Source organism: Nicotiana tabacum, chromosome 6 (genome assembly GCF_000715075.1).
Source record: "Nicotiana tabacum cultivar K326 chromosome 6, ASM71507v2, whole genome shotgun sequence".
NCBI classification, from domain to species: Eukaryota; Viridiplantae; Streptophyta; class Magnoliopsida; order Solanales; family Solanaceae; genus Nicotiana; species Nicotiana tabacum.
Window position 1 is genome coordinate 172,320,914 of NC_134085.1, and position 27,383 is coordinate 172,348,296.

The window sequence follows — 27,383 nt, forward strand, 5'->3', positions numbered from 1 at the left end:
CCTTATGTAGGTCTTACGAGACCGAGGCTGCCCGCATATAGCCTTACTACCTTGAGTTTTGGTAAGTCGATGGAGATGGCGATTGACGACAGTCCCTGAGTCATCGAGGGTTTTGTTGGCTCTGGAGCCATTACTTGTAGACTCGGTATTGCCTCATTGAGGGCTTACGATTTCGGAGTTCCCGACCCGGAGGTCATGTGGTCTTAAGTATTTAATGCCAGTCCCTGAGTGTTCGAGACGTTTTTGGCTCTGGAGCCACTTTGTGATCTTGATGTTGCCTCATCGAGGGCTTATAAGTTAGGAGCTCCGACCCGGACGTCGCATTGTTTAAAGTAGTTGACGTCAGTCCCCAAGTGTTCGGGGCGTCTTTCGGCTTTGGGGGCCATTTTTTGCAAAAATGTCGAGCTTCCTTGAAATGCAAAATGCTTTTGGGAATTATTCTTTGATCACTTGGTACAAGTATACATGTTTTTGTTGTTGCGGATCGGTTGTTCTATGCGGACACGGTTCATTCGACCGTTTGTCCCGGTACATTACTTTTCTATTGAGCCCCCCGTTTGGCGTATCTTGGCTTCTCCGAGTAGGTGACCTTCCGGGGGCATGGCCCCCAGTATTTGAGGTTGGTTGCAAAAGAAGCCTTGAATACTTGTTGGATATTCCTTAGGTAGCATGTAGGTGTTGCCTTATTAAAACCTTGCCGGTAAAACCCTTTTTGGGATATAAACCCGATCGAAGGAAAAGAGTGCAACGCATGCTTTTCGAAACCTAAGGCCTTCAAGTTGGAGAGTGTTTTGGCCATTCCGATCAGATACCTACACTCAGATCAGCATAGAATATAATTGAAAGAGAGAGGATACGGTCATACCTTAGCGTAGAGTGTGCCGGCGGTATTTCGGGCCCTGATACGTTTCAGTCGCCTGTGATAAGAACGTGGTACGGTTTCCCACTTTGCTTAGTTGGGGATAGCTGGGAGTGTAGTTTGTTATTGCTATTTTACTATTTGCTTATCCTTTGGCTCCTTCGAAGGTGGAGGTACCGGTGCCGGAGCCACATCGTGTACTGCAAACATTTCTTTTGCCGCATGTTATTCCCCGTAGACGGTCTTAATCCCATCCTTCGTGGGGAACTTCATCATTTGATAGAGGGTGGATGGTACTGCTCTCATGCAGAGTATCCACGGCCTTCCGAGCAACGCATTGTACCTCATGTCTCCCTCGATGATATGGACTTTGGCATTTTGGATTGTGCCGGCCACGTTGACTGGAAGGGTGATTTTCCCTTTTGTTGTTTCGCTCGGCATGTTGAATCCGTTGAGGACTCGAGAGGTGGGTACGATTTGGTCAAGCAGTCCAAGCTTCTCTACCACCCTCGACCTGATAATGTTGGTCGAGCTGCATGGATCCACAAGTACACGTTTAATCTGAAATGTATTTACAAGAAAAGAGATTACCAGTGCATCTTTGTGGGGCTGAGACAAGGTCTCTGCGTCCTCATCGTTGAATGTGAGGGCGTCCTCGGGTATGTAATCCCGAGTTCTCTTTTCTCTGGTGATGGATATTTTTGTTTTTCTCATCATGGGCTCTTGTGGGGGCATCAATGCCTCCCACGATCATGTGGATGATGTGTTGTAGCTCATTCGCTTCGTTCTTCTTGGCCGCTTCTCTTTCCCGGAACTGGTTTTTGGCCCGATTATTGAGGAATTCTCGAAGGTAACATTTACTGAGTAGTTTGGCCACTTCCTCTCGGAGCTGGTGGCAATCCCCGGTCTTGTGGCCATGCGTGTTGTGAAACTCACAAACTAAGTTATGATTTCTTTGCGAAGGATCTGATTGCATAGGCCTGGGCCACCTGGCATCTCTGATTTTACTTATGGAGAACATGATGTCTGATACATCTACGTTGAAGTTGTATTTCGACAAGCGAGGTGCCTCTATTGGCCCCGTGTTTCTGTCGAATCTAGCTCTGTAGATGAGTCCCTGGGGATTTTGGACTCGGTTCATTCTTTGATCAGTGCGGGGTATGTTACGCCTCGGGGCGTTTCTCCTATCTTCGGTATATGGCTGGTACCTTTCTTTCTTTGGCTTCGGCTCCTTTTACATAAGCCTGCTTGGGTATACCGAGCCCGAGGGGGCTCTTAGTTGGTCGTCCTTGACCCTGATATTTGACTGATATCGGTTGTGGGCTCTGACCAGGTCACATTGGGGTATTCGACCAGATTCTGTTTCACTTGCTTCAAAGCCAGTGAGCTTCGCTCATTCAGGCCTTGAGTGAAGGCATGTACTGCCCAGTCGTCGGAGACTGGTTGTAGTTCCATTTGTTCCATTTGAAAGCGAGATATGAACTCTCGCAGCATCTCGTTCCCCCTCTGCTTGATCTTGAAGACGTCAGACTTCCTTGTCGCTACTTTGATGGCATCGGCATGTGCCTTTATGAAAGAATCGGCCAACATAGAGAATGAGTCTGTGGAGTTAGGAGCTAGGTTGTTATATCACATCATGGCCCCATTTGAGAGTGTTTCCCCGAACTTATTTAGTAAGACGGACTCGATCTCATCGTCCTTTAGGTCGTTTCCCTTTACTGCGCAAGTGTAAGCAGTAACGTGCTCATTGGGGTCTGAGGTCCCGTTGTATTTTGGGAGGTATGGCATTTTGAACTTTTTTGGAATAGGTTTTGGAGTCGCTTCCTCTAGGAACGACCTTTGTATGAACTTCTTCGAATCCACACCTTTCAGGATCGGGGGTGCGTCCGGAATCTGGTCGACCCTGGAGTTGTAGGTCTCGACCTTTTTGTCGTTGGCTTCTACCTTCTTCCCGCCCGATTCGATCCTCTTTGGTGAGGTCCTCGAGCATCTTTACAATGGCGGGGTCGGCTACCGTCTTTTTGTTGCTTGGCCTCTCCGGTACCTGCTCGGCCGGGGGAGCCATCCCCGGCGCAACTATGCTGGGAGTTTTCTGGTGACTTTGCAGCTGAGCAATCGCTAGCTGTTGTGCCTACAACATTTCAAAAATAACGTGAAGGCTAACCTCCCATTCTTCCCTAGCTGGGGTTTCCTGAGATTCTTGTTGGTCTCCTTGGTGCACGCTCCTGTTAGTGTGTGAGCTTACATCGACGTGTTGAGCATCGCGTGAGACCGCGTCCACGGGAATCGGTTCTGGTGCGTTCTTAGGGTTTCGTGATTGTACACCAGCACCTGGAACATCTACACCATTTTCTTCGTGGTTCTCAAGATTGTTGTTCATTAAGTCGGACATTTTGACCGGAAATCAAAGATCTTGGGCAAGAAAAAGCGTGAAAGATAACTTGCGTTATGTAGCTAAACCAGCAAGAAAATAATCACTATTACTTTTAGCCTCACGATGGGCACCAAACTATTTACCGTGAAAATGATAATTACAATTAAATTTGATTTAGTGGTTCTAAAAGTATGTGATCTATTTTATGCTAGTTGTTAGGCAATTGGTGCTATGTGAAAGACTTAGAATCGAAATAAGAGCTTAAGAACGTGGTGTTAATCAAACCGAATCGCTGTCAATCGGGGCCTCGAGCTTGCCTATTGGAGGGCCTCGGGGTCGAGTCTGAAGCTCGATTGAGAGCTATCGGACGTGGTCGATGGTGAGTAACAGTTATAAACAGATCAAAGGCGGCTCTTTATGGTCAATAATAAGCAATAAATGAAGAACAATGAATAGAACACAATAAATATGAGCAATAAATGAAGTAATAAGATCAAGAGAATATGTTAGAGAGCAGAGCGAATGTTTTTGTATATTTAGTATGGAGCAACGAATGTTTACAAAATGAAAAGGATCTCTTTTATATAAGATGGGGAATCCCAACATAGTACAAGTGCATTTATTACAAAGATATGGAAATGGGACACCTAACTAATGCCACGATACGGGCTCAGACTAGCCTGACAGATTTTGTCGGCTCTAGCTTCACGCGTGATTTCGAGCCGTCGAGGCAGCATAACGATGGAAAATTGGACCATCCGATTTTACCGTATACAACCAGCTTCTTTTCATTTTCACAACAATTCTGTCAAGTGGGTCGATAACAGGCCTATAGATGACTTTGTTATTGTCATCTTCTCTACCTTCTCGTTGTGTTTACTATATAGTATTTAGTAATTTTCATCAGATCTTGAACAGTTTAAAATTGCATGCTAATTTCGCTCTAATCATTTTGGCACAGTTTGATGTATTCTACTACTATTATCCAAGACGATTGGGTCAAGTTCTTTTTGTCGATGCTCCTTTTGTCTTCAAACCATTGTGGCAGCTTGTCAAACCTGTGCTCAAGCCATACGCTTCATTGGTAAGACTACCGTGCTATTAATTAAGAAGTTATTTTTTTTTGACTTATCATATGTATATTGTTTCTGTTTGAGTCATGGCTTATATCCAAAAGCTCGACTTATCTTCTCAATTTATAATAAACCAAATCATTATGATTTTATTCGAAGAGTTATACAAGGTTTTGAAGGTATTTCCCTTTTGAATCAGCTCTTCATGGTTGCTACTAATGCCTGTGTTTAGACGGACACACTGAGATAGTCTATTTACTGCCTGTAACCTCACTTTTCATGTCTGCTACATCTATTTTTATCCTTATACAGTGAGTTTCTAGCTAAAGCAGCATTTAAATATCCATAAGATTTGGCGCCTTCGATGCATTATTCTTCGGTTTCTCTTATTTTTCAGTGAATACTTATTTCTATCATTCGAATCATTTATGCTTTGCCACTAATAAATTGGACAAGATAAGAAATGACCATCTCAAAATCTGATTACATAATCTTCATCATGTCCAGGCAGAATATAAATAGTTCTATTTTCTCAGCTGATTTGATATGTTATCATCTTACACTCTGTATGTGCAATTTGGATGGTGAGATTTTGCTCAGCGAAGAATGTCAGATAGGAGTATTTTACAGAAGAGACAGCCCCAGCTAGTTTTAGAAAATGAAGACATGAGCACTTGCTACACCAAAACTTTGATCCACAAAGGACTGAATCTTGATATAAAGAAGCTTCGGCCAAGATAATGATGATAAGCTCAGTGATGGAAAGGACTAATGAAGTTACCGGATTCTAGTCTTTTCAAATTTACATGAATGAGAAAATCACTTTTCGCCGAAGCCCCGTGTTAGAGTTAGGACCATTTATAACAGCTATGATGTATCAAAATACAAAGTTCATACAATGTACTTGGTTTGATCCGTCTACAATAAAGCAAGATGCCCCCAAGGCTTTCATTCAACGGTAAAAGTTTTATAATTCAAATGTGGTAGTGGGTGCCAGAGGCAGAGTCGAACTTATAGCTGGTTTATTTACTGATTTCGTAATTAAATATTTATACATATTTAGTAAATTTCTTAATAAAAATATAGGACCCCGAACCCGTATTTGCTTCTCTAGCTCTGCCTCTACCGGGTGCATGTGAGACTTCGAATCAAGTATAGTATTCAAGTAGAGAAGCGTAGAGGTAGACTCATTATCCACCTAGTTTAGAAACTGTAAAAAGCGGATTTATTGATTTTCAACGGTGGGGGAAGTTAATGCAGTGACATCTTAAGGCAAAGGAACTTGTGTGTCCTAGTTTACAACTAAGCAAATGTATTCTCACGCTCTTAGAGCCATATTCTGTTGTTTTTACTCCATAAGGTTTGTCTTGCCTCAAAATTCTCTAATTCAGTCATTAAGAAATAGTGCTCTCTCTTATAAAAACACTAGAAATTATTCAAACTCTTACTGTCTGTATGTGTAACAGTCATAAACAGATAGTACATAATAGATACTGGCCCCAGTCAAGGATCAAAGTTATTACACTGTCTAAGGTTTCCCAACAGAGGAAGAGGAAGCCAGCGGCAAATTGTTAATCCTCTCAAGCGCAAGAATGAGAGCTTGGGTACCGAAATTGCCTTCACCATGAGCTTTAAGGGAGAGATAGAGCTGTTGAGCCAACGCCAGCCCAGGCAAAGCAAGGCCCATGTTCTGGCATTCCCTCAAACATATCCCCAAATCCTTGACAAAATGATTCACATAAAATCCAGGTTCAAAGTCTCTACTAAGTATCCTGCTCCCATACAAGTCTAAAGATTTTGAGCCAGCAGCGCCTGTTGAAATCGCATTCAAATACATATTCAAATCCAAACCAGCTTTATGGGCGTAAATTAAACCCTCGCATAGTCCCACCATAGTCGAAGCAATAACTACTTGGTTTCCCAGCTTTGTGAACTGCCCTTTTCCAGGGGCACCCATGTAATAAACTCTGCCCACAAGGTTAAACAACGGGTTAAGCCTTGAGATAATGGATTCCTCTCCACCAGCGAAGATGGATAAAGCAGCATTCCGAGCTCCGAGATCTCCTCCGGAGACGGGGGCGTCGACGGCGGAGCAGCCAGCGGCAGAAGCGGCGGAGTATATTTCAACAGCCAGGGAAGGTTCCGAAGTAGTCATGTCGATTATGACACCACCGGGACGCAGACCGGAAAGAGCACCGGAGTTTGAGTCGAGGATGACGTGGCGAACGTCGGAAGGGTAGCCAACAATAGAGAAAACGACGTCGGATTGGGAAGCGACGGCCTTTGGGGAGTCAACCCAGTGAGCTCCCATGGAGATCAGTTCCTGGGCCTTGGATGGTGTACGGGTGAAAACCGTGAGGGTGTAACCGGCGTTAATCAGGTGGGCGCACATAGAGCGGCCCATTACACCGGTACCGATCCACCCCAGACGAGTATTGGATGGGTTAATGGCCTCGGTGGTGGCTGTTTCCATAGTACGGTGGAGATGGGTGGTCGTGCCGGCGGAGGTGGTGAAAATCGCCTGAGGCACGTAACAGTGGAACTGATGGTTGGGAAGTAAACGGAGGAGCCGCATAAATCTCATCTTTGGTTCTCTGGCTTATCTGATAGAAGAAAATGATCAAATTAGTCCTTTATGTATTGGGTTTCTTTCAGTTTGGTCCTTTTTGTACTGGGGGTTGTTTCATTATGGTCCTCTATATTTATGTATGTGAAGAATAGGCACATATGGTCCTAAACCTAAAACTTAGCATTCTTTTTTTTTGGTTTCTCACCCGGTATTCGGTACCCGTATTGGAACCCGACTATATCCGAATTTGCGTCGTGTAGGGCCCCATTCGGGGGGAAGCGCTCCTACCAAGGATTTTTCCATACTCAGGGCTCGAACCCGTAAATAGATGATTTTTCCATACCAGGGCTCGAACCCGAGATCTCTGATTAAGGAAGGAGCAGTCTCATCCACTGCACCACATCCTTTGGTGGTTTGGCATTCACTTTTATATACTTCATTTATTTCATTCTATAGGATAATATATCACTCAAAATATTGTTAAATATGTAATACTCATTAATTTCATATTATAGACAAACATTTTTATAACAGTCTCGGTGGTTCCGAAATTTTTGACTACTATAGTGAAGTGCATTTATAGAAAGCATATGTTATAGGGAAAAGGTCCAAAATCACCCCTCTACTATGGTATATTGTTTATTTCTGCCACCAGTTATACTTTTCGTCCAAATCTATCCCTACTGTTAATAAAGTTCGCATAATTGCCTCTAACCCTAACGTCCCTCCACTATGGCAGCCAGCCCCTCTAATATTTTACCTATGCATGCTGCCAAGTTAGCAGAGTTATTCAAAATTCAATTTCAATCGTTCTTTTTTTTTAAACCTCAAATTCGAATGTCCAAGAGACCGAGCAGATTATTTTGTTCGAATCTTCTCCAAACGGAATCAAATATCAGTACAAGCTTCGCAAGGTATTTCCCACAAGAAATTTGAACACCCAATTGATTTGAGTCATAACTTCGATGAATTTCCATATTTGGGAGCCTCGACTCGTCAATCGCATTTTACAAATTTGTTTATAATTCCAGATTTCGAGGGGTCTTCGACGATTTGCTTATCAGATTCAGAACAAACATACCTCAGACCTCCGAAAATGCAAACCCAGATTCGAGGTTCTAAGCTCGGCAATGGTGGCCTAGTTCTAAACGCTATATCAGTGACGGCATTTCAAACCCAACTTCCAAATCCAAGTTTCAAGAGAATAGATCAAGGATAAATTTTTAGTTAAACACCAGATTTCTCAACAAAAAACAAGAAGTAGTGAGATATCAGATTTTAGAAGCGAACCATGAAGAACAAATATGAAGTAGACACGATTTTTCTATTTTGGATAATTTTAAGTTAAACGCCTGATTTCTCAATAAAGAATAAGAACAAATGAGGCTCTATTGATTGTGTTTGAATTATTTGACGGTTGTTGGATGGAAGTGAGTTGAACATTACTAGCACCTAGTGCTAGGTTAGCTTGGAGATCGAAGTTGTGGCTGGAAAAAAAATTATTCAAATTTGGGGAGAAAAATATATGTTATTGTTTATTGGGAATTAAATTCAGGTGGTTATGTATTTGTGGAGCTGAAAATTCACTAAGATATGGAGTAGAACTTTTGAAGAACACCATTACCTAGATTCGTTGGGCTTAAAGCTTGAAAATTCAACTGACTTAGCAGCTAACATGGACAAAATATTAGAGGGGTTGACTGTCACAGTGGAGAAACGTTAGGGTTAGGGGCAATTATGCAAATTTTGTTAACGGTAGAGATAGATTTGGACGAAAAATATAACGGGTGGCAGAAGTATACAATATACCATAGTAGAGGGGCAATTTTGGACCTTTTCCCTATATTATAACATAATATTTAAAATTAGTTGCGGAGAAAACTTAGTCGTTATAGTGAAATAATTATATAAGATGACTGTTATATAGAAGTCTTACTGTAGTATAATGAGAGAAAAAAAAAACTAAATTGAAAAGCTAGTTTGACGGAAAACTAGCTGCATGAAAGTTTAAACATTTTATTAATTAGAGGAATTTGAATTCATAAAAGTGGTGAAAATTTGTAGCATAAAATTAGTTAATTGGTGACGAATACGTTCTCAAATGCTAAGAGCCTCGTGTAAGTCGCTTAGATAATTGCTCTCCGTTTCATATTATGCGATACCTTTTAATATTTAAAATTAATTTAATTTAAAGTTTACATCTTAATCTTAATAATTAGATGTACGATTTTACAATATTGAAAAATTCAAATTATAAATTAAAAAAAATTCTTCTAAAATTACGTGTTCAATCGAACAAAGTTCACATTAAATGAAGCGAGTAAAAACTATTTTTTTTGTAATAACTCTGAATATATTACCATAAACCATCCAAATTGATACACCGAAAAGAGCACTCGAAATTTACAACCACCTTCTACGAAGGTTGTTGAGTAATTCCTAGCCCCGGGAAAAAGAAAAAAAAACTAGTTTCAAAACTTCTGAATCAAAAAATTACCGCTATGTACTCTAGAGAATTTCCTATGTTCTAATCTTTCCTTTACTTCCTGTTTAATTTGTGTAATAATTGTTTCTCAATGAATTCCCAACTAACCATGTCAGATGCATTTCTAATGTCAATCTTCATCAAACATCTAGGTGTAGTCTTGCTATTGTTGTATCCGAGCAGATCATGACATATGAGAATATTGTGCACTTGTGATCTCCCTTCCGCAAATGCTGCTTGATTTTCTGCAACTAGAGGAGTAATTGCTTTCCTCAACCTTTTGCATATCAACTTGGAGATACACCTGTATAGCACATTGCAGCATGTTATGGGTCTAAACTGGACAGCTTTCTGAAGCACATCAACTTTAGGGATCAGTGTGATCATTTTAGCATTCAATTGCTTTAGTAGCTCAGAATTCTAAGACTGCCCATGTAATATCATCTCCTATAATGCACCATACAGCTTTGAAAAAGTCACTACTATAATCATCTGGACATGTACTTTTGTTGCTCCCTATGCTAAACGAAGCATTCTTAATTTCCTTGTTATTGAAATGCTTCACCAAATCCAATTGTTGTGCCATTGTTAGTATGTGGCCACTGTGGAAAAAATTTATGAAGGCTTTGATCCTATGATCTCCTTTTGTCCCCAATAGTTCCATATAGAAATCTACCAGAACTGCTGTTATAGTTTTAAGATCAGTTTGTAGTACTCCTTCCTTGTCCATCAGTTGAGTAATTGCTTACTGCAGTCTCTTGTGCTTGATAACAGAGTAGAAGTATCTTGTATTATCATCACCTAGCCTCAACCATGTTGCTTTACTTCTTTGTTGCAATTTTTTTTTAGCTATATAGGAACACCTCCTAAATTTCTGATACTTCTCATTCTCAATTGATTGTAGGTTTGGATCTCCTGACCTCCCTTGCAGATCTTTTTGTGCCTGTTCTAAAGCTTCTTTGTCGTCATTTACTTCCTTTATAATATTCTTATGTTGGTACTTATTAAGCATTTTCAATTTCATCTTAAGGCTTTTTAATTTCTTCACAATTTGAAACATCTCACATCTCTCCATTTGTTCTTGCCACACCTCTCTTATAGTGTTTAGGAACTCAGGATGCTGGGACCATGTGTTACAATACTGAAATAGTTTTCTTATGATGTTCATCATATTCGACAGTTTTAAGCTCAATGGACATGCTCACTAATCCTTTCTAGCAGGAATGTGGTTGTGCATGCAAGCATATGGCCTAGCCATTATTTGTTAACAAAGACCCATTTTATCTTTGAGTAAATCATGTTGTCACATTGTCTCTCATTCTAAGTGTATTTGTTGCCTTTTTGTGGTAGTTCAATCAGCTCAGTCATGTCTATGCATTATTGGAAGTCATACACTTCACTTAAGGTGACTAGGCTACCACCTAATCTATCATCATTCTGTAGTACTGAGTTAAAATCACCAGTTATAATCTATGGTAGCTTATTTCCTACACTTCATGTCTTCAAATACTTCCATAACTCCTTCCCACCCTCCCTACTGTAGACAACAGTTAGGAGAAAGGTCCTCTGTTGTGTAATGTCATGCACCTCACAAGTAATAGCTTGAGCATTCATACTTCTAAGTGTGACTTTGAAGTAGTCTACTCTCCATGTTAGCCAAATCCTTCCATTATAACGCATCTCTAAATTAGTAAGCAGCTTCCAGCCACTGAACATATTTTTTTACAATTCTTTCAATTTTACTGGCTTTGATCTTAGTTTCCGAAAGACCAATTAGGCCAACTTCTTGTCTATTGCAAAGGAGTTTCACATCCGTTTGCTTATTAGGGCCATTCAGGCCCTTAACATTCCATATTAGTAGGTTATCCATTCCCAGAAGACGAAATGTTTGGATCACCATCTTTTACCATATCAAGTTTGCTTGCTTGCTTACTTGGACCTGTATCATCAAGGGCCTGGAAGCTGTTAGAATTCATGATCTGCTGCACTACATTTGACTGTTGTCTATTTGTATGTTGTAGTATAACCCACACTTCTGTAATCTTTCCCTTCAATCTACCATCTGTTTTATTTTTTGTGCCTCCATTCTCTTTAGATTGTTGTACTATCGTTCTCTGTTGACTACCTGCTCCTTCCTGTTGTTGTTTATCCCTCTTTTTTGGTTCCTCAGTTGTATGTTTCTCATCCTCATGTGTCTTTGGTGGAGCTTTCTTTTTCCTACAATCATCTTCAGCATGCCCATATTTACTACAAAACTTTCAAAGTGTAGGCTTCAAGTCATACACTAGTTTCTATTATATTAAGTTCCCTTTTTCATTTCTAAACTAGATTTTCTTATGCAGAGCAACATCTACCTTTACTTCAATGAGCAGCCTGACAAAATTCAAACCAGTCTTCTTCTCCGTATTTTTATCTACCATTATAGGCCTTTCAATCACACTACCTATCTCGTTGAGCCCTTTAGGGCTCCAGTACTTAAAATCTAACCCTGGCATCTTCACCCAAATGGGCAGTGTAAGTAACTTCACTCTTGTAAACTCCATGTCTGGTGACCAAGCTTTCACTATGAATGGTTTGCTATCAAAGTGGTAGATTCCATCTTGAATGACTTCATTCTTCTCAATTTTCGTATCAAATCGAACTATCACTATACCATTTTTTAGCATAACAATTTTGTTAATACTATATTTTGCCCATAAATGTCAAATATAACCATTTAGCACAACGAAAGGGGGGGTGCCCCCAATATATAACACACTACTGCATTTTTCCAATAGTTAATCTCCGAACTAATATCCTCTGTTTCAGTTTCACATACTATAGACTCACCTAGCTTCTTTGGCGAGACATAATCCAGCTTGAAACCTGCATTTGAGACTTTCCCTATGTCCAAATTGTCCCAAATTGAGTTTTTCTTCTCAAATTCCTCCGTTTCTTCAACTTCATCAGCTCAGGATAGTCTTTGGCTATTGCTTGCTCCTTTGACCACATTAGTCCATGATTTCTCATTAATATTCATTGTTTCATTGATTACTGTAGCTTGGGTTACTGTTTCATTAATTTCACTTATGGTGTTTCCATCACATTTTGGGTCTGAGTTTTGCTTCCTCCTTCACTACTTTCTGTCGGTACTTATCCTTTCTTAGCTTGATTCAATCCTTTTAAGGTTGTAGGTTGGTTCATCGACGCCATTAGAACCTTATGGGATGGTACACGAGCTCTTTTGCCCAGAGGGGAGGACCCACCTTGTACGAAGGGGGTTCAATTGAATTCGCTTCGTCGAAAAAAATAATTATTTTTACTTGTGAATTTCATAAAAAAAATGATATGTATAAATACTAAAGACTTGAACCCACTTGACACAAACAGAAGTTGCAGAGAAATAGTCAAGTGGGTTCATAAAAACCCGAGGGTTGCCAGTTCGAACCTCTGCTAAAGCACTGAAATTAAGCATCATTTCTTTTTAGCTTTCCCCCTTTTTGCTGAACCTGTATTTTGAACACACATTTGAATTCATTTTAGACTTCATCACTTCTATTATAATCGTAGGGGTTATATTAGTTTTCTTATTGTTGCCTTGTTGTTCCTTTTTTTGTCTTTATTTTTCTACTTTTTATGATTCCTTGTTATTCTTATTAAACTGCATTTTAGTTCTCTTTTTCATAAGTATTCCTAAAAGAATGAGAGTGTTTTATTCAAATTACTTGTAATATTTTAATTTAACTTAGTTTAGTATATTGAAATTGTTAATTTGTGTTATACTCAAAATTTTAGTTTGGCGTACAATATCTTTTTATTTAATCATTTGGATTAATTAGTTTAGTTTAGTTCTCTTATTTGATGTGTTTTGTTTGTAACTTTGTACTTTATATTTTTTAGAGTTATAATACGATTTTTAAGTTGGTTAAACACTTTTTGGTTAATATTGCTGAATTTTTTGAAATAAAACTTGTTAATTTATATAGATAAATTTTACACATTTAAAGTAAATATAATTTTTTTTAAATAAAAATTTTCCCAACTCTAAAAAAAAGAATGCGATGAAAAAAAAGAGCATTACGCACATGGTGTTTATTGGTGCACTTATACAATTGACTACCGCGATTTCTCACTGAATCCTCTTGTACAAAATCCTAGGCATGTTACTGTTTTTGTCATGGTTGGCGCATATTAGCAACATGCGCCGAGAGAGAAGTCGTGACCTAGTTGTATAGGTCCAAATATGGTTACCATGGTAACGGACAAGTAAGACAAAGGACGAGGTCGACCATGATATAATGACTGAAGGTCGTTCTCACAAGGGCTGGTGCCAAAGGCGAGCAGCCGAGATGAGAGAGTTACAGTAGCATAGGTTCAGAAGTGGACATAGAGAATATTCCTTTGGATATTCTTTATGATGTACTTTTTAGGGTTTTTGACAATTGTCCCTTATAAATAGGAAGAGATAGAGAATAAAAGGGGGATTTTCGTTTTTGAACATGAACATATTGTAAAGGCTGACAAAAGAATATACGAAGAAGTTGTCTTATTCAATGATTTATTCGAGTACACGTTGTTCAATATTTATCCATAAATCTCAAGATTTCATATCCATCTTGACTTCTCACTTTTCCACGTCCCAGACAGAGAAAAGGAGCATCCCAATCATATAATAATTGGGTGGTAGATCCTTTCCCATTGCATTCATTGTCATTATTTACATTTATTACATATTATTGCTATCATATTTATTGTCAATCATAGTGCAATAAATCTGTTATTTAATACTATTGAGCACTACTCGTTACACATGTGCTCTATTTTATTCGGTCTAGAATTTATTAAGTTCAACTAAGATTTGCCCTTTGATTTATTATTAATTGGTTTAGCACTTATTTGCTTAAACAATTTGGCGCCGTATGTAGGGAGGTTTTAGTTGAAATTTTAGTCCCTTCTAGATCGCAAAAAAGATAGCCTATCTCTTCTTCGCTTGTACAAACTAACGATGGCAGGAAAAGGAGAGGCAAGACAGAAAGCCATAGAAGGTGTCACTACCAATATTTTGAACACTATCAACGAGGATGATAGGGAAGACGACGAGAATGTGACACCAAACGCTACGCTCAGGCGGAGTGACTCACCTCTCCCTCATGAAAGTGTAACTGTTTCACGCGAGAGAGGAGCGTCAACATCCATGGCCGAGGAAACACCACAAGTAGTAAGGAAATTATTGGAAGAATGGCTCAGGAGTACTCTAAACAACATACTCGACAAACCCGTTCAAAGGAAGAATAGAAACAACGCAGAAGCATATGTCACAACGATCACCGGTGAACAGTCCGCTCCCAAGCAGGTAACACTTAAACCACTGTTGATGCAGGCAATGACGCACTAACAGCCATTTTGAAGAAAATGGAAAATGAAAATAAGGCACTGCGCGACCAGATGGTGGAGCATCAAGAAAGGGTTGATAAGATACCAGGCGCCCCAAAGTTGCTACCAAATGAGACGTTGGTCGGTTTGTCGAACAACTGTACAACGAGGAAGCGGCTCCACGTTCCATTCCCAAAACCTTCAAAATGCCATTGTACCTGAAGATATAGGATGGTACTACAGACGCCGAAGATCACATCATACACTAAGTCACAATGGTGAAGGGCAACGACCTTTCGAAGGATCAAGTACCATCAGTATTACTGAAAAAGTTTGGCAAAACCTTAACGGGGGAGCTTTAACCTGGTATTCACAACTGTCGACGCGGTCAATAGCAAGGTTTGAGGAAATGGCCGACAAGTTCATCACCGCCCATGCAGGGGATAAAAAGGCGGAGGCCAGGGTGAATGATATATTCGCCGTTAGGCAATCGCCTAGCGAGGGACTCAGGGACTTCCTCGTCCGATTTAACAGGATGAGAATAAGCCTACCAAATCTATCAGAAGGGATGCCGGTAGAAACTTTCAAGAACGAGTTGAACAGGAATGGGTCAAGAGCAACTAGAAAGTTATTAAGTAGGCTCATGAAGTACTCTCCCACCACTTGGGAAGAAATCCACAATGCCTACTGCGCCGAGGTGAGGGCCGACGAGGACGACCTTAACGGTCCGACCCAACGGTTGACATCAGTTTAAATTGAGTCGAGAAAAGATCATCATAACGACTCGAAGAGATCAGTCAGGCCCTTGTCTCAACCGAGAAAGACATCAACCCTACGTCAGAACAGCCGTCCCACTGTCTCCTCAACACACAGAAGGGCCATCCATGCCACACACAGGGACTTAGCGAAACGAAAGAGGTATGCCACCACTATTATCTGCTCATAATTTTTGTGTTTCCCCTTCAGAAGTAGTGTACGCACTAGAGAAACTTGGCACAAAGGTGAAATGGCCACAAAAGATGAAGTCCAACCCAAGTACTCGAAAGTCGAACGTCCTCTATGAATTTCACCAAGAGCGGGTCACAAAATTGAGGACTGTATAGCTCTACGGCAATAAGTAGTAAACATGTTGAACCAAGGGCACTTAAGGGGACTAATGAGCGACTGTGGACGAGCCAACTTCGGGCTCAGACGTGAACAACACCAGGGCCCACCCAAACCACCCTCTCCCGCCCGCACCATCCAAATGATCATCAGTGGAGGCGATGAAGCAATGATCAACCATGTGAAGTTCACCACCACATACAAATTGAAGAAGTCGATCACTCATGAACGATACGATGACCTCGGAGACAGCATACCGACGGTTTGACTTTACCACATTTTGATCCTCTTGTTATTACTTTACGTATTTCAGATACGGGATCGACAGAAGTATGAGACGTAGATGGTTGCGACTGCCGTCGCACTTCCTCAACCTTCAAAGCAACAACTTGTCCACTCAATCTGGACAACTCCGCCTCCAAATCTTGAATCCACTCTTCTAACCTCGCTACCTTGAGCACCGACGTCTCCACCTCATTATCCTGCTCAGACCTACAAACACGGGGGGCATCGTCCAAGGCCGCTACTTCAGATATAACAGCCACCATGGATTTTTCTGCATGAGTCAATTCATCGACTTTAACGCTCAACTCGCCCCTCATATCGGCAACCTCCCCTTCCCTTTGACCAAGCTCAGTAGTTAAAGAAGCCACCCGTGCTTGAAGATCAGCGTTCTTGGTCATCACCCTCTTGCTCACCTCAAGCTCATCATCCTTGGCCTTAAGAGCCGCCTCAAGCTCGTTGTATCGACCTATGGCCTTCATCAGCTCATCATCCCACTCCTTCAGCTCTTCAACTTTCTGCGCCAACTCTTTCTCTTTCTGTTTAAGCCCGTCGCGAAATAGCTGAAACTCGCTATCTTGAGTAAAGACATCGGCCAACGCACTGTGCTTGGTACAATACTCTTCGTACTTGGAGGTCACCTTCTTAAAAATGGTCGTCCTCTGCTCATCCCTCCGGTTACGCTTGATCTCCATAATGAAAGTCTGACATGCAGAGGAAAGAAACTCAGCATAAGTAGATTATGCATGCGAAACAAATCCTAACAGGAAAAGAATAATCACTTACTTGAAAGGCCATGTAGAAAATACTCTGTGATAGCTCTGCATCACTCAACGCCTGAAAGCGCCGCGTTCTCAGAAGCGGCACAAGGGGGCGGAGGACGACATTGCCTGCTCAGAGTTCGCCAAAAGATCATAACCCATGGGAATGATTACTTGTCGGTTAGGACCCTCCGTCCTCACTTCCACGCGAATATTTCTCGCTAAAAAGGCCCGCACCTCTTCGGGATCGATGTTCGAGCCTGAACCATCATCCTCTGCAAACACCGCACCATCTCCTCTGACCACCGACCACGCGCCACCTTCAGCAGCCCGTGTAGGCTCCCCGCCTTGGTATACTCCCTCGGCCCTAGGGGACCTCCCCGCCATAATAGCATCTGCCATAAAAACGGCCCCTACGTCTGGCCTAAGTGAGGATGCCGCTCCCGAGGCAACGACCTTCTGTCGCGCCCCCTTTTTCATGCAAAATCAAGTTTATGACATTTGGGAGGACAACTCATTTCCTTTCGGGAATTGGGTTTGAATTGAAGAGTCGCCACCTAATGATTTAAGTGCATTAGGACACTAAGAAAGGTTTGATTTGAACAACCAGAGATTGGGTAAGGGCTTGAAATTATCCCAAGGGGAAGGTGTTAGGCACCCCTCAGGATCCACTAGTGTGGTTCCCGGCCAGACAGTTATTATGACTTAAGTGCAAATAACACATAGGCAAATAAAACTCCAAGTAAGAGAGGATTTTCACGTAATGGTTACAAATGAGCAAAGTTAGAAAGAACAAAAAGGACACTGATTTTTCCTTAGAGAAATAGTTTAAAATTTGAAAAAGAAGCAAAGAATCAAAGAAACAAAGGGAATGGGGTCCTAGGTTTATAAATAATATGGATCACCCCACCCAATATCCGATAATCACTCCTCAGTGAGACGCTACACGTGATGTTATCGTGTGATCATCATATCCATATCTACCCTTTCCCACCCCGTTAAGGTATTAAAGCGCAGAATGGTCTCGTTTACTTATTGCATGCTATTTCCCGCCCCAATCCTTATCAGTCCCGGAGGCATTTAGGACTACTAATCCTAAAGGGAAGGGATATTGGGCTTACTTGTGGTTTCAAAAGGTAAAAATACTAAGGCGACAAACAAAACATATATGGCAAGTATGGGGAAGCATATAAACAAATGAAAAAGGCTCAAACATACCTCCTTTAAAAGAAAGCACATAATCTAGCATGACTTACACATACTGTTTAAGGTCTGATTAAAACTTAAAGGTTGAGGCAGACTGATTTATTACATAGTTCAGATAAGAAGCCCGAATCAGGCCCGCCTACTGGTTGTAGCCAATAAAATTTGATTCAGTTTATAAATTTACATATGGCTTGCCTAAGTGTTAGACGAAAACCTATAGACATGATATCTACTGATTTCAGAAACAATGAAATAAACTGAATACATACTAATTTAAGAAAAGTTGTCAGTTATTAAAGAAAGGCAAGTTTTAGCAAGAGATCATAAGTTCTACAACTGGTGGTACGTCATTATTACTGGTTTTAGACTTGTAAGCGAGTGAAACGATTCAGACTTAATTAATAGCTCCTATAAGCATGCTTTCTATGCGTTGTTGATTTTAAACCCCTTTTAACAGACATGGTAAAATGCAGAAATCCTATAAACATGATATCTAATTACGATTGATTTATTAAGACCTATAAACATAATTGCCAAATGAAGAATGTATGCAAGATTCAGAAAGACCTATAGGCGTATTTTCTATATGCATATGCAGAATTCAGATTTCCAGGTAATTATAGACATGGTATCTATATGAGAGAATGTAGAATTCCTACAGACATGGTATGTATATGAGAAATGCAGAATTCAAGAAGTAAACTATAGGCATGATATCTATATGAGAGTGCAGAAATTCAGAAATACACCTATAGGCAAGTTATCTATATGAGAGTGCAGAAATTCAGAAATACACCTATAGACAGGATATCTACCCTTCGCATACATAGTTATCCCCCTTTTTCACTAGCTATCCCCAAGAGTTTATTGCAAAATTATTACAGCCCAGAATGAAGATAAAAGAAGAAAATACATCAGAAATTAAAAGGTACAACCAAAGGAGAGCCTGATTCAGACTTCCTGTCTGAAATATGAAGTAAACCAACTCCAAGAGATTATGATCCAAAGCCTTTCTTCCATTTGGATGTGTCAAAGTTCCCTAAGAGCCTCGAAAAGGACTCCGGGCAATGCTCACACCAAAATGCAATGTCAGATTAGGAAAAGTACAGTGTGGAAGGGCCAGTCCTCAAGTGTCCAAGTTCAGAGGGAACTCAAGGTCCCAAGGCAAGGCTTATAAGAGGGGGGCAGAACTTAGGGACTAAGAGAGAGTGCAAGTGCAGAAATAGAGTGCTGAAAGGGGGAAAAGGAAAGGGAAACAATTACAAATAAATACACATAGGGGTATAAGGGAGGTGGTAAAGAGGCAAAGACAGGCTGGTGGGCATACCCAACAATGGGAAATGCTGGCACACCCATAAGCCTGTTAGAACACACTGTTTAGAGATTAGGATCCCAAAGTATCAAGTTTAATTCATGGACAATAATTTACATATTGCCATGTCTTAAACCAGATGCTCAAACACATAAGGGGTAGGGAATAGGGATTCATAGCAGAAACAAACAGAAAGAAATCAGCATGCTAATTGAAATATTGAGCTCTACAGAAACAGTAAGTAAACATAGATACACAAACTATAAATAAACACATTGTTGTGATGCTGAAGCTTAAATCAGGACATACCAGTTTCAAAGAAACAAGTAAAGAAAACAGTAGGTCTTGTAAACAGACCACAGTGCAGACAAGAAGAGAGAATATTATTGTGCGTGAGTATGAGTTCAGAGGGATTGTGAGATTGTGTTTGAGTTTGCGAAAGAGTTATGCATTTATAGTGTGAAAATCAGACGAAAATAAGGTAAGAAAACAGTTAAAGAACTGAATATCAATTAAGAATCAATCACACAAGACTTTCTTTAATCAAAAAATTCAGATTCAAATGGGTAAGAACTATTTAAGGAAGGAAATTAGCTAAGCACTTTGTGCAAAGTAGGCAATTAGGGGTAAATACATAAGAGAGTTATTTAAGGACAGAATTTGAAATACACGGTTGTACAAATAAGGTAAAAAAATCAATTAGTAGCCAGTAAATCAAAGAGTCTGAGATTTTGCAATTATTGGTCCATGAATGAACCGAGTCAGAAAAGATGAGAAAAGGTTTTTTTAACTTAAGTCGAATCACAAGGAAATCAACAAACAATGGAAAGAAATCAATTAGACCTACTCAGAAGGAAATCTGAACTGGTCACCACTTTGAAAGCCACTTTAGAGGGAAGTTCTTCATATATAAAAAGCATACAAACATGTTGAGTTGAAAGAAAATGTCATGCCTTTGCAAAAATCAGTAGGTAATGGTTGTCACATAAGTCAGTAATGCAGAAGAGAAATAACATCTAGTAGCATACAAAAGATCCAATGCAAAAGATGTTAGAAGAGTTTAGCAAAAAAGGTCAGAATCATATGAAAACAAGGATGTTCAAACTCAGTTCAGAGACTCGAAATTGGTCTGAAAGAGTTGAGGGTTTTTGAAATAAAACCCTTGTAAGCAAGTGATTTTTGACCCTCCCCGAGAATTTTCACATTTTTAGCGTGAATATGTGAAATTGGGTCTAGTATAGCTATTTTAACTATTTTTACTTTATTTCGTTGCAAAAAAAAGAAAATTTCAAAAAATATATATATAAATTTTAGTTTATGTATCTCTCATAAACTTGAAAATACAAAAATTGTACTTTATTTTGGTACTTTATATAAATTCGAAAATAATAAAAAATATAGTTCTATTAATGTTTGCAGTCATTTTAATTTTGAAAAAATACAAAAAATATTACTTCATATTTTTGTCTTTATTAAAGAACGAAAATTACAAAAAAATAGTTTTATTAGTATTCTATAGTCATTTTAACTTTGAAAAATACAAAAAAAAATATTACTTCATATTTTATCTTAATATTTAAAAACGAAAATTACAAAAAATAGTTTTATTAATATTTTGTAGCTATTTTAAACCTTGAAAAATATTTAAAAAAGATATAGTTTTGTTTAAATACTAGTCTTATTTTTGGTAGTTATTTTGCTTGCATAGGACTAGTTAAGCAACGTGTTTCTATTTCTCGGGTCCGGGCAAAAGAATAATATTCGGGTTCAAACTACCCGGTTTTAGGCCTAAATTTCGGACTTAGTTCATAATAAACCGTGTCCAGGACACGTGGGGAACTCCACCACGCGTGGGGACATATGCCTTGAACCCCACCACGTGTGGGGCACATTTTTATGGGCATTGTATTACAAAAACACGGACAGGAATGGGAAAAAGGGACGGACTTTTGAGGACTTTAAAAAAAAAAGAAAAAAAAAAGAGAAGAGGACTGTTGGTCTTTCTTCTTCAAAAAGAAAAAAGAACGAACAAACAGGAGGAGGGGGAAGATTTCGAAACTTTTGAAAACAGACCACTGTTCATCGTCTTCTTCTTCTTCAAAAGAAGAAGAAGAAACCCTAGCGTGAAAAAAAACCTACTGGACTTCCCCCCCAGCACCGGACCGTCACCTCCACTCCAAAACCACCATGGACGACCACTAAGCTCCCTCATCCCTTCCGGCACCCCCACGCACCAGCCCTCCTCGCCGGATCATCACCAAACGTAAACACCATTTCCTCCGTCACCCTCATAACGAAAACCAGCAAAACCACGTCCAAACGACCACCGGCTCCGACGACACCATCTCCCTCGTCGTCTCAAAAACCAGTCCGTCAAACCTCCATCCATAACTCAGCCCGACGAGCAGCAACAACATCGTCACTGACCAAACACCACCCGTCAAACCTCCAGTCCGTCGACCTCCATAACTTGCTGCCCAGTTCCGTCGACCACGACCACTCCTCATCGTCGGCCACTGTTCCTGCTTCTTCTTCCTGAAGAAAGTAGAACAAAAACCCTACGCCCACACGTCCGAACCCACCAGCTCCTCACCACAACCCAACACCACGACCAACATTTTCCCCCGTCGTCAAGTCCGCCATTTTCAGTCCGCCATTTTCAGTCCAAGGTCATCAACCTCCAAGCAGTCGTAACTGCGTTTCGCGAGCAGTTGTGGGTCGCTGCGATCCTGCCTTGCCGAGTTTTCTGTTTTCCGTCGAGGTTCGGTACGTCGGGGTTGTTGTCAGAGGTTTCGTCGCAGGTCCAACGCACCGGACGTCGATCGCAAGTAGGTATCCCTGCCTGTGTCCCTCATGTTTTATGTTAGTAATATATACATGTGTTTGTTGAAATACAATCCTAGTTCATGCGAATAGTATGCAAATGAGCGAGACATATTCACATAATGTTTGTAAGTTGCTATTTCTTGATAATCAACTCCGTATGATATTGAAATTTGTTCGTGAATGTATTTCCTTTGTTCCGTCATGTTAAGTAGTTATTCGGCATTTTGTTTCTTCATGCTCAAATTGTTGTTATCTCAATGTTTGTCTTAATAGTTGTTTGTACATGTAGTAGCAATGTTAAAATCATAGTAGTAATTTAATCCCGCGGAAAAATACTCGTTTCATCAAATAAGTTTAATCTACGATCCATGACCTCGCGAAGTAGCAAAGAAATGTAGTCATTTTAGCCTTGTCTTTTTTTAAAAAAAAAATATATATAAAAAAATACATAAATAAATAAATAAATAATAAATAATAATATATATATATATACATAAATAAATAAATAATAATAAGAATAAAACGAGACGAGCCTCGCCAAATAAAAGGGACAAACTGCGGGGCCCTCACAAAATATATGTATTAAATACCTAGATTCCGGGATGGGTCGTTTAGCAAATTTCACGGCCCTACCCAAAAATAATAATGCGCTAGTTGCTTTAGGCGCGCCTTTAATAATGTTATCTCCCTAAACTCGGGTGCACATTTATGTGACCCAAATCCAAATCTCAACGAAAATCGAAATGTGCCTCTAATCACGGGTACATTGACTGTGACGTGGTATGAGATGCATTTCCATGACGTTGCAAATTCCTTTTTAAAAAATAAGCATGAGATGAGCCTCGCCGAATAACAACACAAATCGTGGGGCCCTCAGTAAATACTTGTTTAAAATTACTTAGAATTCAGGAGGGCCGTTTAGCGAATTTCGCGGCCTCCGCAAAAAATAATAACGCGATAGTCTCTTTAGGCGCGTATTTAATAATTTACTTTCTTAAGCTCGGGTGTGCATTTCATGCGACCCAAATCCAAATCTCAAAACATCAAATAAAATGCATTCCGGATTGTGGGTGCATTTCATGCGACGCAGTCCAAAGACGTGTTTTAAGCGATGTTCACATTCTCCTAAAAACAATAATAGTAAAGCGGTTAAAAGATAAATTTGCACATAAGTTCATAGTGTATTAAAAATCAGATAAATAAGCCAAATATAACAGTTGAGCGACCGTGCTAGAACCACGGAACTCGGGAATGCCTAACACCTTCTCCCGGGTTAACAGAATTCCTTATCTAGATTTCTGGTACGCAGACTATAATATGGAGTCATTATTTTCCTCGATTCGGGATTAAAATTGGTGACTTGGGATACCCTAAATCTCCTAAGTGGCGACTCTGAAATAATTAAACGAATCTCGTTTCGATTGTCCTTTAATTGGAAAAAACTCCCATGCGCCCTCGCGGGCACGGAAAAAGGAGGTGTGACAGCTCTGGCGACTCTGCTGGGGAATTATACCCAGAACCACTGGTTCAGGGTTAAGAATTCGAGCTTGAAATAATTGTTATTATTTGGCTTTATTTATTATCTGGTTTTTTACGTGTTTGAGCCTAATGTGCTAAATGCTGCTTTTACTGCTTTGATATTATTTGGACTGTATATATAAACTGTGCCGAAACCCCTCTCTTCTCTCTCTTGAGGAGTGCACGCTGGTCGTGGCTTCTTTCTGTTAGTGTCATATACCAAAATAGAACGAGGATTCGGTGGAGTTGCAAAATCGGATGGCCTTTTGGTTACCGGTACACAGCTCCCATCCTTGGCTCGAGTTGTCCGCTCGGGTAAGCCAGGTCTAGGGCAAATACCCAGGTTATCAACTTAGAATAACTCAGCTTCATGCCGGATCCCTAGTAGGAACGTTTATTTGCATCATGTGCATTTGACTTAGGGGACTCAACACAGGGGTTGGGTCCGTCTAGGACAAGCAACCTGAAAATAATAGACCATCTTTTGGCATCCTAAGTGCTACATGTTGTATTTATTCAAGGGTGAATGGGTCGTTTGGCGGACCAATAATAGTTGCGGACAAATAACACACCTTGTTAGGTTGATCACATTTAAATAAGAAGGCCGCACGTTTTTCCAGCATGATGTTATTTTAATCAAAGCATGGGGAACATTGGTGGAATCCAAGAATTCTTGGAATTCCCTATGTCCCCCACGCTTGCTTTTTGGGAAAGCACATGGGGAACATTTGTGGAATCCAAGAAGCCTTGGAAATCCACTATGTCTCCCACGCTTCATTTTGGGAAAAGCACATGGGGAACATTTGCGGAACCCAAGAAATCTTGAAATTCCCTATGTCCCCCATGCCACATTTTTGAAAATATAATAAATATAAAAAATAAAATATATATGTATATATAAAAAAACGTTGAAAAATTCAAAAAAAAAAAGATTTTGTATGTTTTCATCATCATCCACAAGTTAGAAATAGTGGAAAAGAGGAAAAAATAACAGTTTATAAATGTGAAAAAAACAAATGTCCAAGTAGTATCGGAACTCTGCCGAATTTTTTGAGAAAATAAGGAAAATATATGTCTTATTAGTTAGTTTTATTAACAACAAAAGAAAAGTAGAAAAAATCATCATTGTTTGGTTTTGTTTTTCAAAAAAAAAATAGTTTGTCTTGCCATAAAAAAAAAGTAAAAAAGGGTCTTGTTTTTTTTAAAAAAAATATGTTTATTTACTTGTTTATGAAAATGCTGAAATTACAATAATCCAAAAATACTTTCCATTATTGATTTCTTTAGAAATTCTTTCTAATTGTTTAAAAAAAACATGTATATATAATAAATAAAAAAAACCGAAAATATTTTGATTCTTTTTCAAAATTGAAAAGAAAATTCAAAATCAAAAAAAAAAACATTTTTGAGAAGCATTCCTTTTATTAAAAGCAAAATTCCGAAAAATATTTTTCTTCTTCTTCTTTAGAATAAAGAAAAAAAAGAGCAAATGAAAATTCAAAAAATATCTTAGAAGTCTTTCTTTTAAAAGAAAATCAATCAAAAAATACTTCCTTGCTTCTTTTATTTGCCTTCCTTCGCAAATTCAAAAAAAAGTTAGTTCATCTACTTATTCTTATTTGCCTACTTATTCTCATTCGACCGAACTACGCGGGTTTGATTCTCACCGGATGTGAGATACGTAGGCAACCCTCATCGGGTCCAACCCCACCTTCTCAAAAAGAAGGAATATTTTATGTTTTTCGTTAATTCGTTTGTTTGTTATAAATGAAAGATAATAGAATAATAATCTATTTGATTGTTGTGAAAATAATAATAAAAAAAAATATAAAAAATATAGAAAATGGAAAAGGGTCCTCTCAAAAATAGTTTATTCGACCGAACTACGCGGGTTTGATTCTCACCGGATGTGAGATACGTAGGCAACCCTCATCGGGTCCAACCCCACCTTCTCAAAAAAGAAGGAATGTTTTATGTTTTTCGTTAATTTGTTTGTTTGTTATGAATGAAAAATAATAGTCTATTTGATTGTTGTGAAAAAAGAATAATAATAAAAAAAAAATACAAATGGAAAAGGGTCTTCTCAAAAATAGCTTATTTACCCGAACTACGCGGGTTTGATTCTCACCGGAGGTGAGATACGTAGGCAACCCTCATCGGGTCCAACCCCACCTTTTGCTAAAAAGCCAAAAAAACAAATAATAATAATAATAAAAAAAATACATGTCAAATTTTAATTTTGTCATAAAGAAGTGGGGTGACGCTGTTTTATCAAGACATAGCCGAATGTTCCCGAAAGGGACGCCGGAAGGCTGACTTTGCATAAACAGCCACTTTTTGGGTCATGTTTTGGATTTGGTCCAATTGGCCCACACAGCCTTAAAAATCTTCGTCCCCGAGACGTTGAAAGGCCGCGCTTGCAATATTGAGTTTTCTAATTTGAAAAAATGATAAAAAGAGTCATAAATAAGTCAGGTGATGTTGTTTTGCCATAAATAGCCGAATGTTCCCGAAAGGGACGCCGGAAGGCTAACTTTGCATAAATAGCCACCTTCGGGTCATGTTTAGGATTTTTGGTCTAGTTGACCCACACAGCCTTATAAATCTTCGTCCCCGAGGCGCTGAAGGGCCGTGTTTGCAATACCAGGTTTTTATTATAAGTTGAAAAAAAACAACAACTACTCAACGGTCAGGTGAATACCGTTCAAATTTTGTCATAATAAGTCGAGCCAGCTTCGGCCGCATCTTAAACCGTTCTTGCCGAAATAGCCTTAGAGTATCTTTCAGTTGTCGAAAGGTTATTTTCGTAAAAGAATGGACAAGTTTGTAAAGCGTCATAAAATAATCCTCCTCGGCCTCAAAATTCATGTGAGAGTTGGAAAGGGCCACATTTGCAAAAATAACCGTTTGGTTGCGCATTTGTCGAACAGAGAAAGGGAGCTAGCCTTTTGTTTGTGAAGTTTGTAAACCTTTTGATTAAAATAGGCGGGTTGTTTGATTTTCAAGTTTGCAGGTCATCTATAAACCTTTGAAACCCAGTTTGTTTCAATATGAAAATTGAAAAAATGTTCATTATTGTTTATCTTTTATTGGCACGAACTACGCAAGGTCTGATTCATGCGGGGTCATGATACGTAGGCAATCTCCATAAGATTCGACCACAACAAGAAATGAAAAAGAGAATGAAAAAGAAGGAAAAAGCGAAAGAAAAATTTTTTGGAAAAAAGAAAGAAAAACATCGAAAAAAAAGGAAAAGAAAAACAAAGGTAAATAAATAAATATATATATATATATATTGATAATAATAAGGACCGACTGAGTCCATTCTAACATATTTGGTTTTGAATTGTGAAGAAAATTGAGGTGGTTGGTTTGTGCCTCAAAGAAAAATGACGACTAACGTCGAAGCTGTTACAAGTGCTCCAGAGACTCAGAGTGGGAAGGTTCCTCGTCATGAGTCACAATTTGCGACACAACAAGAGCAGTACCACTCTCCTGAGTACCACTCGTACTCGTTTGATCTTGCTGCAAAAACTGAGAAGCCTGCCCCGAAAGATGGTACAGGAAGAAATGACCCGAAGAGTGAAAAACTTAGAACAATGGTTGGAAAACATGCAAGGGTTGGCAGGCCAAAAGAGTGTTGCCTTCAAAGATCTATGTAT

At 39.4% G+C, this 27,383-nt stretch overlaps 2 protein-coding genes across 2 annotated transcripts; both read right to left on the reverse strand.

Moving 5' to 3' along the window:
• Positions 1-5,700: 5,700 nt before the first annotated feature.
• Positions 5,701-6,921, reverse strand: LOC107808859 (putative 3-hydroxyisobutyrate dehydrogenase-like 1, mitochondrial). Its single transcript, XM_016633422.2, has one exon. It carries the CDS (start codon positions 6,888-6,890, stop codon positions 5,835-5,837), a length of 1,056 nt encoding a protein of 351 aa, XP_016488908.1. The 5' UTR covers positions 6,891-6,921; the 3' UTR covers positions 5,701-5,834.
• A 1,916-nt stretch (positions 6,922-8,837) lies between these two features.
• LOC107808854 (uncharacterized) lies at positions 8,838-10,090 on the reverse strand. The gene is made up of 3 exons (XM_016633417.2): positions 9,819-10,090; positions 9,469-9,664; positions 8,838-8,870 (listed from the first exon to the last, which is right to left on the reverse strand). Exons 1-3 carry the CDS (start codon positions 10,088-10,090, stop codon positions 8,838-8,840), a joined length of 501 nt encoding a protein of 166 aa, XP_016488903.2.
• Positions 10,091-27,383: the final 17,293 nt, after the last annotated feature.